A 14,744-nucleotide genomic window follows, 5' to 3' on the forward strand; every position below is an offset into this window, starting at 1 on the left:
GCTCTCCTTTGCTTAAAGATCAGCATTCTTAACTTTCAGACCTCGGGATGAATATAAAATTCAGGCATACTTGCTGTTCGTGACTTGAAAGCAATTTTTACATGTCCTTTTTTCTTATAAACGAGATTGATAATTTGCAGAAAGAGAGGCGACAAGGGCAAAGAGACACCTGGGAATCACAAAACTTCAATTTAGCACGAGGCTGATTTACCAGGCCGGTGAACATGGACAAGATTCTTAACCTCTCCAAGGCTCTGGGTCCTCCTGTGTAATGCGGGAAGTCATGCTGGAACCTCTCCCTCATACACTGGGCATTAAGTCGTTTCAGCTGGCCCTTACTAAGCATCCACCCCGTGTCCAGGTCTGCCCTGGGCACAAATATGACGAAGTCAAGGACATTGAGCTTCCTGCCCTTAAAAAGCTCCAAGCCTAACCTCGGGAACAAATATCTAAACTAGAGATTAAAGGACGAAGGCGAGCAGACATTCAGCTAGGTTTCCGTACTGCGGCGTTCGTGTGATGACATTCTCTACCGCCTTGATAAAAATTCATCGTGTGTAGTAGCTTTTTTGTTGCGAAATAAATGAAGTGCTGGTCTTAATGTTTCCATTGTATCAGGCCTCTCCAAGCCTGCCCCTCTGCGTCGGAAACGGATCCGCAGGAGCACCACTGTAGAGAAAGGCACACACGCAGTGAGCACATTCTCAGAAGCGAACCCGCAAACGCACTCTTCCCGGAGGAGCCAGGCCACCCGCAGGACTTGCTGAAACAAAAAGTCTGACGGTAGAGGGCGCCCTAGGCACGGTTTCATTCGGAGGGCAGTGTCACCAGGGTACGGTGCTCTGAGTTTTACGCTCCTTTGTGCGTCCGCTTCCAGCGGGCTCCATCCTGGTAACAAACGTGGTTGCAACAGTTCTCGGCCACACACCCCAATCTCAGGCCAATCTTCCAAGCAAAAGGCATGTGATTCCCTCAGCACCGATGCACTGATGTTCACCTCCAGCCCATCGTTGTGTACTAGCAGATGGACGGCTCTGATTGGCTTAGCTCCAGTCACATGCCCCGCCTTGGCAGACAGCCCTGGGCCACTCTGGTGCCCACGCAGAAACTGGGAGATGTGGGGAAGGGACCAGGGGGAAATGAAGGCATCGACTATAGGTTCCACCAGGGGAGTGTTAGCTGGGTCTGAGTGTCCTGAGGTTTAGAGGGGGGACAAAGGGACACAGGCAGGGATCATGACCTGCACTTCCTACACTCCTCTACACTCCCTCTGCTAGCACCGCCTTCATGCAGAATTCCTCGATTTTTTATTTGTATGTGTTTGTTTGTTTTCGCATCAGAATTTAGTCAGACACTTAGAAGCTGGTCATGTTTCTCACCTCTCTACCGGTGGGGAGGGAGAGGGGCACTGTGCTCTCAGAGACCTTTAGTTACCACCCCTCCCTTATGCCGTTTGTCTTGCATACTTCACTCCTATTCTTCCTCTACTTGGCATTTCAAGTCCCAAACTATTGCCCATTCTTCAGGACAGGAAGCAGCCCTCCCCTGCAGGGAGCACCCCGCGTGCTTCTGGCTGCAGCCATCCTGCCCTGCACCTACTTTCCTTCTTCCAGAGTCAGCAGGGGGAGGGGGGATTTCTAGCCCCCTGTGGTCTCCCTCACATCCTCCTCATTGCCGTGAGATTATACACCTGTATTGCTCCACCATCACTTGCAGTTTTAGGAGGGAAAGGATACGAACAAAAAAGTCAGTCATCCTAAACTGAAATCGCTGACCCGCATTTTCCCACCCACATTAAACCCCCGCTGTTGTGCCTGTGGTTGGCTTAAATACATTTCACATCAAGGATGAAGTGGTCGGTGTTTGTACAGGCTCTGCCACACAAGGGACGCTCGTGTAGGAGGAGAGCACGCAGTGAGGGCACTGAGGCTGTGACTGTGGGGACAGGGGACATTGCCGAGGATGTGGGGATGAGAAGGAGGGGATGGGGTCGGGAGAAGTAGACACAGACATGGGCTTTGGAGATCTCCAAGGCCAGCACGTGGAGGGGGGTTCACAAGCCACACTCATTTACTGCCTGTGTGATTTGGGGCATATCACTTTCCCTTCTACAAGCCTCTACTTCCCTCTGTGTACCTCATCAAGTTTTTAGGGTTAGCACTGATCAAAGGTTCTTGGGTTGCAAGCAATAGAAATGAGTGCTGTCTAATTAAGCAAAAGATGATGAAGAGCAAGTACGTATGAGACATCAGGGTGGTAGAGACTTTGGCAATCTGAAGAATATAGGTCCCAGTGAAAAAAATTGCATTTAAGTAAAACAATGTATACACTGTGCTGGCCAAACAAAATCTGTGAGCCTACAGGCCTCCAGTCTGCAACCCCCAGGGAAGATCCCAAGTTCCTGCGGAACACCAAGGCCCTGCCGCCCCAGGGGAACGCAAACTCCAGGCTAGAAGCCTGATTCTGGGCAATGGGAAAGGACTGGATAGCAAGGAGCTAAGCAATTAAGACTGTGTCTGGTTCTTTGCCAAGTCTGTAGCCCCTGGTACAGTTCCAGGACAGAAGGACCCTCACAGAGTGCCCCTAAACAGGTCTAAGGTAAGAGGTGGCTCAGAGATGTTTGGCAGCCTATCAGATTACACAGCTCACATGTTAGATACCACGGACACCTGGTCATGGGCCCCCGGTCACAGGCTCCATCAGGATGGTAGGGTGGAAAGAGAGGCAGAAAGCATCATCTTCTAGGTGGACTGTCATTCACCAGCTGAAATCTCACGAGACTCAGAAAGGTCTCCCTTAGCCCCAAAGTCTCTAAGTGGCCACCATGCCTAGCGCTTCTACATTTATGGCTTTCCAACACACCACCCTCCCACCCCAAACATTGAGCTCAGGCCTGTCTCCTCATCAACGTCGTGTCCATGGAATCCACTACTAGCTGTGCCTGAGTGACCCTGAGGGAAGGGCCACATTCTGGTCATTTCTCAGTCTCCAGCTCTGGGCCCCATAGTAGATGCTTGGTAAGTGTGTAATGGTCACTAACCATTAAAAATCATTGCGATAGGTTGAATGTTTGTGCTCCACGCCACCTCCAAAATTTGTGTGTTGAAAACCTCATGCCCCAGGTATCAGATGGGGCCTTCGAAGGATGATTAAGTCACGAGGGCAGAGCCCTCAGGAGAGGCATTAGCACCCTCTCCGAGGCCCCAGAGAGACCCCTCATCCCTTCCACCATGAGAATACAGCAAGACGTCGGCAGTCTGCAACCCAGAAGAGGACCCTCACCGAAACCGGGCCATGCTGGCACCCCAATCTTGGACTTCCAGTCCCCAGAACGGGAGAAATACATTTCTGTTGTTTACAAGTCACCTAGTCTGTGTTTGTCCTTCCAAAAATAATCATGCCCTGGGTGAGGAGACCTGGATTCATCCAACATGGCCCCTCCCTCCTTGTCCTCAGTTTCCCCACCTCTACAGGAGGGAGAGAACCACATGATTTCCAAAAAGCCCCCTGGGGTTTTCAGCATCCTGTGGATTCACTGGCTCTACTTTGTGACTTAAAAAAAAAAAAAAAGCTGCAATTTTTTGGCTCAAGTTGAAAGGTGGGTGGGCAAAAATGGCCCCTTACAGTCCGGAGACACATACCTGTGGGCTGCACTTCTGAAGGGGCAGGCAGCGAGGGTGCCTGGGGCAATCAAGCAATGATGAAGCTCTGGACAGGCGACCGGGGGCCAGAAACTGGAACTGGACATCATACACCTGGTGGTGAGTGTCTGCCCACCACTTAACTGCCCTAAGGGACTTAACTAATCCCTTAATCTGAGCCTTCTTTTCTCCCTTGGTCCAAGGGCAGGCAAGGAAGCAATGTGAGTGCTGAATTGGGTTTTCAACCAAGGAACTAATGGAACAGGAAGCGGCACTCTGAGCTCTGAGATGATGTCACCCTCATGAGGGGAGGGGCCAGTGGGGAGAGCCCCACCCACCTGCCTGGCACCCCTGATGCTCCCCACTCAGAAGAGCCAAAGGTGCTCCTACCTCTACTCCTAACTAACCACCACCTTCTGCTACCAGATTAAAGCAAGAAATCCAGACTAGTCAAGAGCACTGCATTAAAATTTTATGTGAAATTCTGTAAATGTATAGAGTGGCCTGAGGTCGTCCCCAAAGGCCTGGCCTGTCCAGGTGCCACTGCTCAGCACTTGGTGTAGATGGCCACACTGCCCCGCTCCTCAAACTCTTCCTTGCTGACCCAGAGCTGCTGGAACGCCTGTAGGGATGCCAGGATGGAGCCTCCCGTCCACACGGACGTCTTCCTCTCGGGGGCCGCAGCCACAGTGGGGCTGTCACCAGGACACAGGAGGCTCAGCTCCCTCTGGAAGCGCTCAGGAAAGCCATCCAGCATGGTGCAGCCGCCACACAGCAGCACGTTGGCGGCCATCTCCTCCTTGAATCCTTCCCCCTGGCAGCAGCCCAGGCACGTCGCTGTGAGCGCAGGGAGGCCGGGCTGGGTGCTGCCCACCAGGCTGGGCTGGAAGAGCATCTCCGCGCACTGCACGCGCTCACGGCCGATGGTGATGAGCTTGCCGTCCGGGAGCTCGTAGTCCACGCGCAGCTCCTCCAGGGACAGGCCAAGCTCTTTCTCCGGCAGCAAAGCCGAGTAGCAGCACGTCTTCTTGATGTGCTCGATGATGTGCAGGTGGTCGTCGGTGAACTTGTGGCTGGCCTCGTTGAGCAGCTGCAGCAGGTAGTTGGTGAGGTCGCCCCCGGCGTAGTCGACGCGGCCAGTCAGGCCTGGCAGCACGTTGCCCTCTGAGATGGGGACCACGTGCGAGACGCCGTGCCCGCTCTCCACCACCAGCCCTGTGGTCTTGCCGTAGGAGTAGATGGACAGCAGCGACTGGGACGCCACGTGCATGGCGGGGATGCCGAAGGTCTCGAACATGAGCTCCGCATACTTCTCCCGGTTACTGCTGGGGCTGAGCGGGGGGTCGGACACCAGCACAGCATACTCCTGCGGGGGGATCTTCATGGCGGTGTGGAAGATGTACTCCCAGATGTTCTGGACGCAGTCCCAGTCCACCACAACGCCGCATTTTAGAGGGTTAACCAGCTTCAGAGGTGCCTCCATGTTGAGCAGCTCATGGCCCACGTAGGTTTCCTTGCGGGCATCGCCCACATCAGCCGCCTCGGAGTAGTGCTTGCCCACCGTGGAGGAGATGAAGTAGGTGGGCCTCGGCTCTCCTGCGTAGCCACACTTGCAGTACTGCGAGCCCAGGTCGATAACGAGCGCCTTGATCTTGCGCACATACTTGGGCTTCGTCTTCAGCTGAGTAGCTGAACCTGTGTCCCGAATGCCAGCATCGGGAGCTGACAGCATTCCTGCCTCTCCAGGGTCACCCTGAGCCGTGCCCATGGGCACGGGGCTCTGGCTGTTCCTCGAAGCCATCTGCCTTCCTTGCTCACCTTTCTCACATCACATCCTAGAGCTCCGTGGAGAGAAAGGAGGGCCCACCTCCAGCAGTGCCTTGGCAACCACTCAGGATTGTGATGTCACTGGGGGCTGGTCCATTCCAGCAGCCTGGGGAGGGCTTGGCCTTGGGGGACCATGATCCATCACCCCACCCCCATCCGCCTAACTTGACTTTGCTCAGGACAGAGCAGGTGGCCAGCCCTGTTTTAGAAACCCAAGCACACTGGGGTCTCAGGGGTTTCTGCTCCTGGTCCCCTTACACTCCCTCTGCTCACTAACTGGACACTTTCTTCTCCTCTGCTTCTGGGATGCCAGGGTGATACATATTTGAGCTGCTGCAGGAAGCCAGGCACTTTACCAGAAACCTCACAGGTTATTTCGCAGAATCCCGCGGGTAGGCAGAGTGGCGGAAATTGGGCTCAGAATTCCAATTACTTGCCCATGAGCAGGCAGCTCTTAGAGTGTTTGTACCTCAACCCAAGTTCATCCAATTCCAATGCACCAGGTCTCCCTAAAGAGTGTGAGGGCCCCAATAGTACTTTCATTCTTTCTTTCAACATTTACTATGGTTTGTGGTGGGTCCAGCCCAGTACAGCCTGACGGTGACAGAGAGAAACCCAGCCACCGCCAGTGCTCAGTCTGCGTGGGAAGAAGGTGGAATAGATGCATAAGGGTTTGCAGGTGAAAGTCTACTGGGGGAGCAGAGGTGCACAAAACACGGAGCACTCACTGGAAGGAGGCAGTCAGAGGTTCCCTAAAGAGATGATGCCTAAGTCAAGTTCTGAAAGATGTGCGGGTATTTGTCAGGTAGTTCAGAGGAGGAGAAGACATCCCCAGCAGAAAGCACAGCTGAGCAAAGGTTCAACGGGAGGCACGGTGGGCGACTGCCTGTAGGTAAGGTGTTCGGAGGAATGGACGAAGCTAGAGGGGTCACGGAGCCAACCAGGGAGGGCCTCGACCGCTAGGAGCGGGAGCTTGGATTAAGTTGAGGACAGCTGGCAAACCATGACGACTGAGAGTGGTCAGATTTGACTTCTGGGAAAATTTTAGAAAGATCTGTGTTTATAATAAAGAGAGGCAAAATTCTGAGACTTGGAAGGAGAACTGAAGAAATTCTTGTAAAACTTGGCCCTGGCCTGTGTGGCTCCGTTGGTTGAAGTGTTGTCCCATACACCAAAAGGTTGTGGGTTCAATTCCCAGTCAGGGCTCATACCTAGGTTGCAGGTTCAGTCGGTTTTCAGGGCGCATATGGGAGGCAACCAATTGCTGTTTCTCTTTCTCCCTTCCTCTCTCTCTAAAATCAATGAAAAATCTCCTCAGGTAAGGATTAAAAAAAAAAATTCATGTAAGACTCAGAGCTGGCCGAAACTAGACATGTGATTGTGTGGAAGAGAGCAAGGGACATGTTCTAAAAATGTTTAGAAGGTAGAATCTAATCCAACTGGATGGCTCCCAATTCAATCTGAGTTTGAGGCCTTCTCTGGTTGGCTCCTGCACCACCTCTAGCCTCAAGTCTTGCACTTACATTAGATGATTGGATTGGATGGGAAGAGTAAGGGAGAAAGATGAACCTCTTACCTCTGCCCAAAGAAAGATACTCTGTCATCCAGAATGGACAAATTCATTAGATTTCCATAGGGCCCTCCATCCCAAATTGCCCCCTGCCCTACCAAAACAAACTAACAAAAATATTAGGGCTATGGTGATATAGAAATTAGGGGGGGAAAGGGGGAGAGAAACAACTGGGACTGAGTTTTCAAACAGAATTAAGAAGAGCAGACCTTGCTGAGGGATTAGGTGACATGGATAGGAAAGAAAATTTAAGATTTTATTTATTTTTAGAGAGAGGGGGAGGGAGGGAGAAAGAGAAGGAGAGAAGCATCAATGTGTTGTTGCCTCTTGCACATCCCCTGGCCCCCAACCCAGGCATGTGCCCTGATTGGGAATTGAACCAGTGACCCTTGGTTCACAGGCCGGAGTTCAATCCACTGAGCCACAGCAGCTGGGGCTGAAAAGGAGGGTTTTAAGACATAATTAACACTGCTATGGAGTATGTAAGAATGTTCATGAAGAGCTCCTGTGCATTTTTGTTTGCTGAACTGTTTCTTGGAACATGGCACCCTGAAACTGGGTTATGTGGAGAACAACTTTATGAGGACCACAGGTATGAGTGCCACCAGGCTCCACTGGTGGTGTCACAAATCACAGAACCTGAGGACTGGACACTTGATCTGGCGTGAACAGCTGTGAGTCAAAACTCTTCTTCTGCTTGGAGTTACCTATGTACCTCTCCGAAGACGCCGTTAATTGGTCTTGGATCTACATTTGAGGTTGTGCAGGGCAAGCTGATTCTTCCACGTGACAATTCTCATGCAACTTAACAGCAATGCTCACGGAAACCCAAGCCCACTTCTTCCATTCCTCGTGGAAAGCCAGTACAGAATAGAAAGATGAGTAAGGAACTGCCCTCCAAAGACCTGAGTTCAAGTCTAGCTTCATTACTATTGGTATAATCTGTATGACCTAGGGCAAACTGCTCAAAACGTTAGTTGACTCTCATCATGACAGTGGTGTGTCTCCTCACCAACTTGACCCCTATCCACTGCCTCCAGGCATCTGTCTCAACAGCCAGAGGGATGGTGGGGCCCCTCATATAGGAAGAGAGAGTGCAGGGGCAAGAGCAGTTCACACAGAGGGACACAGTGTGTTCCCACCGGGGCATGCTGACTTGGACAGGGGTGTGCTGGCCTAGAGACCGCTCGACTGTGGTAAATGGAGCTCGGGAAGAGAAGTGATCCAGATCCAGATTTGGGTCCTCGGTGGAGTCTCTCCACCCTCCGAAGAGAGCTCCTTTCCCTTCTACCTCGAGGGAAATGGGCACACACTTGGTGTTCGGGTTACTCCAGTGGGGGCTGAGCTTTGGGAATGAGGTCACAGTGTCTCCTTGGCAAGGAACACTCTTCTTTGCTGGGAGCGCCTGACTCAGGGGTGCCCAACGTCAGCGTTGAAGAGTTGGATTTCTAGGGCTAAACAGTCCTCGGCTCGAAATACTTCAATTCAGTAAGGCTGGGGTGGGAACCAGGAATCTTCACGTATGAAAAAAGAAATGCTGTATCTTGGCCTTTTCCTTACTAGATTCTCTTTCTTCCCTCCTGCTGAAGTACAGGGGCCTGGTTCACCTCTATGTCAAAGGTCAAGGGTGAGTCGTGTCTCAAAACTGGAAGCTAGGAACTGAGATATCAGTCACCGTGGGATTGTTTTCAAGGATCACCTCCTTTTTTTATGTTTGTTCTTTTTTGTTTTGGTCTTGGGCCATCGGAGCAAAAGTAGGTGTGATCCAATGAGAAAATGTAGTCCAAGGTAGCCTGAGCAAATCGAGTCTCCACCCTGAGGCACCCCACTAGAAGGCTAGTGACAAGGTGAGGGCTCTGTGTGATAGGCGGTGGAGGTTCTGGGTGCACAGTGCCCACAGCCTCTATATTCTCCCATCATACCACTGTGGGGTGGCCCAGAGAGCAGAGAGGGGACACAAGGGGTCACATGGAAGCTAAGGCGGAAAGGGTATCACTTAGGAAAGAACATGCAAGAATGCGATATCCTGGCAGGGAAAATAAAAGGAGTGAACAGTGTCCACTGGCTGGAGCCTGAGGACGGATCGTGAGGATGGATCGTGAGGACCCTGTGACAGACCCGGTGGAGTGACTGGCCTTTAGCTGGCACAGCACCTCCCCCACCTATGACGACAGAAAAGGGGAAGGATGGGCAACCTCAGGCAGGGGGAGGAGCACGTGAAACAGAGTATCAGGATTTGAGTGTCTCAGTGAAGTGGGGTGCACGGGTTGAGTGCCAGGGGAACAATGGCCCTTGGAAACTGTTCACCATCTTCATCCCTGGCACCTGTGACTATGTTACCTTTCATGGCAAAGGGGACTTTGCAGAGGTGTGAGTTAGGGAGTTTCAGATGGTTAACTACCCTGGAATACCCAGGCAGGCTCAAAGGAATCACAAGGGTCGTACTGACAAGGAGACAGGAGGGCACAGGTCAGAGGTGTGACAAAGAAGTCAAAGTCTGAGAGGTCTCTAAAGTGAAGGAAGGGGCCACAAGATGAGGAATGTGGGCGGCCTCTGAGAGCTGGAAAAGGCAAGGGAAGGGTTAGACCCTGGGGCCTCCAGAAGGAAGCAGGCCCTGCTGACACCTTGCTTTTAGTCCACTAACCGTGGGTTTCTGACCTCCAGAATGATAATAAATTTGTGTTTTAAGCCATTAAATTTGTGGATTTGTTACAGCAGCAATAGAAAACGAATACAGATCCCTCCAGGAATCCAGGGCAGAAAAATGTACCAAACAGCTGCAGATTCTCAACATTCAAGAAGGGTTGAGAAGGAACACAGATGATTCTAAATTAAAGATGCCTTATCGTGTAAGTTCTTTTGAAGTAAAGTCAAACAATACAAGTTGGCCATAGAAAGCCCCGAAGGGCAGAGGCAAGAAAACTATTTTTCAGGCAGCCAGGTACACAGAAAAGCACTTTCCTATTCTTTCAAAACTCTATGCGCTCTCACCCCATACCCAATGAACCAAGAAGCTGAGATTTTGTTTCTAAAATGACAGCTTGGCTGCTGCCCTCAGTCACAAGGCTCATGAGACTGGGCTCGGTCCTTGTCTTCTCTCGCAGCCCACAAGGAGCCAAGAACACCCCCAGTAACTAATTTCCTTAAAGGAGGAAGCCCACCACTGTAGTGGCTGCCTTTCATGAGGAGCATGTGGCTGCACAGCGTAAGGCTGGATTCTGGGTGCCTGGAGAGCGGCAGGTGTCAGCACCAACAAGCCCAGCTTCAGAGACGGCACGGGAGGCGGTGTCTGGGCAGCCTCAGAGACCTGTGTCGGTCCCATCAAGGTTTGTCTACAGCTCACCCCTGGGAAGAAGCTGTCATCAGGAGAGCTTGCTGCTGGCTGGACCATCAGTGGGGTGAGTTATGCACTTGAGAGCCTCCATGTTCTCATCAGTGGGACTCCATAAGGTCTAATTTCATTGCCGACCTACTGGCCCAGGTGAAGAATAAATGTGTGTACAAATAGGTGTCCAAAAATAATTCTGCAGATTGTTGTAAGGAATACAGGAGATAAAAATTCTTGGCCCAATCACCATGGCAGCAATTACTCTTGCTGAGAGCTAAATCAGATGGTGTTAACTCCCTGCTCAGAGTCCCCTGGTGCTGACTTCACGGGGAGTCAGAGCCCAAGTCCTCGCCATGGCCCAGGAGGCCCAACGTGAGCTGCTCACCCTTCCTGCCCCCTTAGTTCCCCTATGCCATGTCTTTTACCTTACCCTCTCCACTCCAGCCACACTCGCCTTCTTGGAATCCTCTAACTTGGGGGCTGGCAAGCTTTTTCTGGAAAAGGCCAGGTAGGCAATATTTATGTTCAGCTTTGGGAGCCATACAGGCCCTTGTCGCAATGACTCAACAAATGCAGCCGCAGACAGCGGCTGTGTCCCAATAACATTTTATTCACAAACACGGGCCGCAGGCCCACATGTGCCGACCCCTGCTCCAGCTCGTCAGAAGCATGTCTGCTTCCGCTCCTCTGTGTCCGTTGCTTGGACAGACCCAAGGCTCTCTCCCTTGCCCCCTGCAGGTCTTCCCTCAGTGCCCCTGTCTCTGGGGGCCCTGCCCGGGCGCCCTACCACGGCCACCCTCCTCGTCCCTTTTCAGTTATTGTCTGTGTCTCCCCAGTTCCCACTGATTAAAATGTCAACTCTACAAGGACAGAGAATTTTCTTTTTTACTTCTGCCTTCTATTCCCAGCTACCTTACACAGAGCAAACCCTCAGTAAATATTGACTCGATGAACGAGGTTGACTACAAAATTTAGAAAAAGGTGAATCGCCTCAAAAATACTACCCAAATCGACTCTAACGTAGGACAAAGTTTCCCAGTACCTAGAAAGCCCCAGGTCATGATTATGTCATAATCAATGATGTCATCTTTGGGAAAATTCTCAAGGTGCCCTCTGATTTAGCCTCTCAGGCTCTGAAGCCAGTGGGATCAAGGAACTCCCTGGGAGCAAGATGGCTCTTGATAGCACGTGGGCCCCCCCGGCAGCAGTCACGGGCGACGGGCCTGACAATAGGAAGGGCGAACAGGCCCCCACGAACACCCAGGTCCTGCAGACGGACTTCCTGAAGGATGGCCCCGCCAAGCGGGCTGTGTGGGTCCACCACACCCGTTCGGAGCCAGAACCTACCAAAGCAGCAGAGGCCAATGAGAAGCCCACGGTAAAGGTGACCAAGGCTGTGGTCGTGGACCTTGGCACTGGCTACTGTAAATGTGGCTTCGCCGGGCTGCCAAAGCCCAGCCACAAGATCTCATCGACGGTGGGCAAGTCCTGCACGGAGACCACCAAAATGGGGGACAGCCGCAAACAGACATTCGTGGGGCGGGAGCTCCTCAATCCGGAGGTTCATCTCAAGCTAATCAACCCTCTGCGGCATGGCATCATCGTGGACTGGGATTCTGTGCAGGCGATCTGGGAATATCTCTTCCAGCAAGAGATGAAGATCGCCCCCGAGGAGCACGCGGTCTTGGTTTCGGACCCACCCCTGAGCCCGCACAGCAACAGAGAGAAGTATGCCGAAATGCTGTTTGAGACCTTCAGAATGCCCGCGATGCACATCGCCTACCAGTCCCGCCTGTCCATGTACTCCTACGGCAAGACCTCCGGCCTGATCGTGGAGGTCGGCCACGGCGTGTCCTACGTGGTCCCCATCTTTGAAGGCTATCCTTTGCCCAGCATCACGGGACGGCTGGACTATGCAGGCTCTGACCTGACAGCCTATCTGATGGACCTGATGAACTATCATGGAAAGCACTTCACTGAGGACCAGATGGGCATCGTGGAGGACATCAAGAAGACACACTGCTTCGTGGCCCTCGACCCCATCGAAGAGAAGAAAGTCCCAGCTACTGCGCACACGACCCAGTACACTCTGCCGGACGGGCAGCAGATCAGCCTGGGCCAGGAGAGGTTCCTCTGCTCGGAGATGTTCTTCAAGCCGTCTCTGATCAAGTCCATGCAGCTGGGCCTCCACACCCAGACGGTGTCCTGCCTCAACAAGTGCGACATCGCCCTCAAACGGGACCTCATGGGGAACATCCTGCTCTGCGGGGGCAGCACTATGCTCAGAGGTCTCCCTAACCGTCTGCAGAAGGAGCTGAGCAGCTTGTGTCCCCATGACAACCCCCAGGTCAACGTGTTGCCTGAAAGAGACACTGCAGTGTGGACGGGTGGCTCCATCCTGGCGTCGCTCCAGGGCTTCCAGGCACTGTGGGTCCACCGCTTTGAGTACGAGGAGCACGGGCCTTGCTTCCTCTACAGAAGGTGCTTCTGAACTCTCATGCAGCGTGGTCGCTGCGGCTGCCCTGCGCCCGCTCTGCCGGGTGAGCACCTCCCCACATGCAGGGAGCCGAGCCAGCACACTCGCTCAGGCGGGATTAAACAGTCTGTTCCCCTCCGCAGTGTGTTTCTCTGCTTCCTGAGTTAACAAGAACGTACGTGCAGCTCTGCCTCAAAATAAGTATTTGCCAACACAAAAGCAGAGGCAGGGGATGGGATGGTAGAAAAGACATGCTTCACACGTTACCTGCTTGAATGTTCTTGGGAGAAACTAGCTCTAAAATTAGGGTGGCCCTTATTTTGTGTACTTCCCACTGTAGGAACTACTGTATTGTTAAAATCTGCTTGGAACGGGGTGTGCCGACCAATCACACGCTGCAGTGATGCAGAAGATCCCTCCTGATGAACACCAATAGGAAGTACACTGCCGTGGTCCCATCTCTCACAAAGCACCTGAATACCAGCGTCTGGCCTCCAGGAGGGGATCACCAGTGTTGTTAGGATTACCTTGTAGACTTCTCTCTTATAGGAGCCCAATCTTACTATGGTCTGGAACCTCCTGCACCCGGCCCCCCACCCCTCCAAAGGCACACTTTCAAGCACTCACAGGAGAGCTGCGGCATCTCTACCATGGCAGGGGAAAAGGCCCTACAGAGCCACGCTCATAGCCCCCAGGTCTGCCTACCTAGATAGCCTGAAAGACACGCACGGTAGACTCTGGGTCCAGGCCTGGTGCGTGAGCACAGCTGGCAGGCACCAGCAGGCTGGAGTAGGAGAGCAGAGGTAGCCACAGACACGCACCGGAGTTCCTGCAGCTGGGCGGCTCAGATCAGCTAGGAGCTGGGGACACTGACATGAGAAGGACGTGTGTATGTTCATCTGTTTCTGCCCAAACCACTCAAGGTCAACACGGTCAACATTCACTGATGGGTGGGTTGAAGTTTGGTTGATTCTTAATCTTTGAACCTCTTTGACAGGGTGATAAAACCTGGGATTAGAGGAAAACAATCATGCATAAACCCTATCTTCAAATCTGTTAAGGGTCTATAACCCAAGTCAAGAACCCTTCCTCCCAAAAGTGAGGGTCTTGATGATGGAGAGGCATGGGAGGTGGCTCCAGAAGATGGGAATATCCAGGCCATCCTAGGCCCAAACATCATTCTGTCTTTTCAAATGAAAAGTATCAGCTCTGACAAGCATGGCTCAGTTGGTTGGGCACTGGCCCCCAAAGTGAAAGGCTGCCAATTCAATTCCTGGTCGGGGCATGTGCCTGGGGTGCGGGCCTCGTCCCCCATGGAGGGAGGATGTGTGTGAGAGGCAACTGGTCAATGTTTCTCTCCCTCTCTTGCCCTTCCTCTCTCTCTAAAATAAATCTTTAAAATGAAAGATACCAACATAAGGCTAAACAACTGCATAGTCTTTTTTAAAACACTTTTATGAATTCCCTCACTTGATCCTTACGCCCTTGTAGAAAAAAAAGAATCCTCTTCCCAAATAAGTGAATGCTCTTTAGTATTTGGAAGTCTTAGCCCAGTGGTTTGCTGGCAACGTCTGAGGATATTTTGGGTTGCTATAACAGGAGTGGGCAGTATGTGATACTGGCATCCAGAGAGCGGAGGCCATGGATGTGGCCAAACACCCTACAATGGGCAAGACAGCCTCCTGCAACAAAGAATGACATGACCCAAAGTGTCACAAGTGCCAAGGCTGAGAAACCCAATGGGCACACAGGCTGTAGCACAGCAAGAGTCAGTGAGATTAAATGACTGTGTCCAAGGACACTAAAATGGATGGATTCATGGCTTTGTTCTTTCCTGCAAGCCAGGAGGACATCTTAAGTTATTCTGGAACTTGGTTGTCAAGCTCCTGGGACTTCAGAGCC

The 14,744-nt window shown here is 52.2% G+C and overlaps 2 protein-coding genes across 2 annotated transcripts; one reads left to right on the forward strand and one right to left on the reverse strand.

Moving 5' to 3' along the window:
- Positions 1-4,106: 4,106 nt before the first annotated feature.
- Positions 4,107-6,614, reverse strand: ACTL7B (actin like 7B). Its single transcript, XM_028526547.2, has one exon. It carries the CDS (start codon positions 5,440-5,442, stop codon positions 4,189-4,191), a length of 1,254 nt encoding a protein of 417 aa, XP_028382348.1. The 5' UTR covers positions 5,443-6,614; the 3' UTR covers positions 4,107-4,188.
- Positions 6,615-11,537: 4,923 nt separating this feature from the next.
- ACTL7A (actin like 7A) lies at positions 11,538-13,026 on the forward strand. Its single transcript, XM_028523441.2, has one exon. The coding sequence runs from the start codon at positions 11,538-11,540 to the stop codon at positions 12,855-12,857; it is 1,320 nt and encodes a 439-aa protein (XP_028379242.1). The 3' UTR covers positions 12,858-13,026.
- Positions 13,027-14,744: the final 1,718 nt, after the last annotated feature.

The sequence above is a fragment of the Phyllostomus discolor genome, chromosome 3, assembly GCF_004126475.2.
Source record: "Phyllostomus discolor isolate MPI-MPIP mPhyDis1 chromosome 3, mPhyDis1.pri.v3, whole genome shotgun sequence".
In the NCBI taxonomy this organism is placed as follows: domain Eukaryota; kingdom Metazoa; phylum Chordata; class Mammalia; order Chiroptera; family Phyllostomidae; genus Phyllostomus; species Phyllostomus discolor.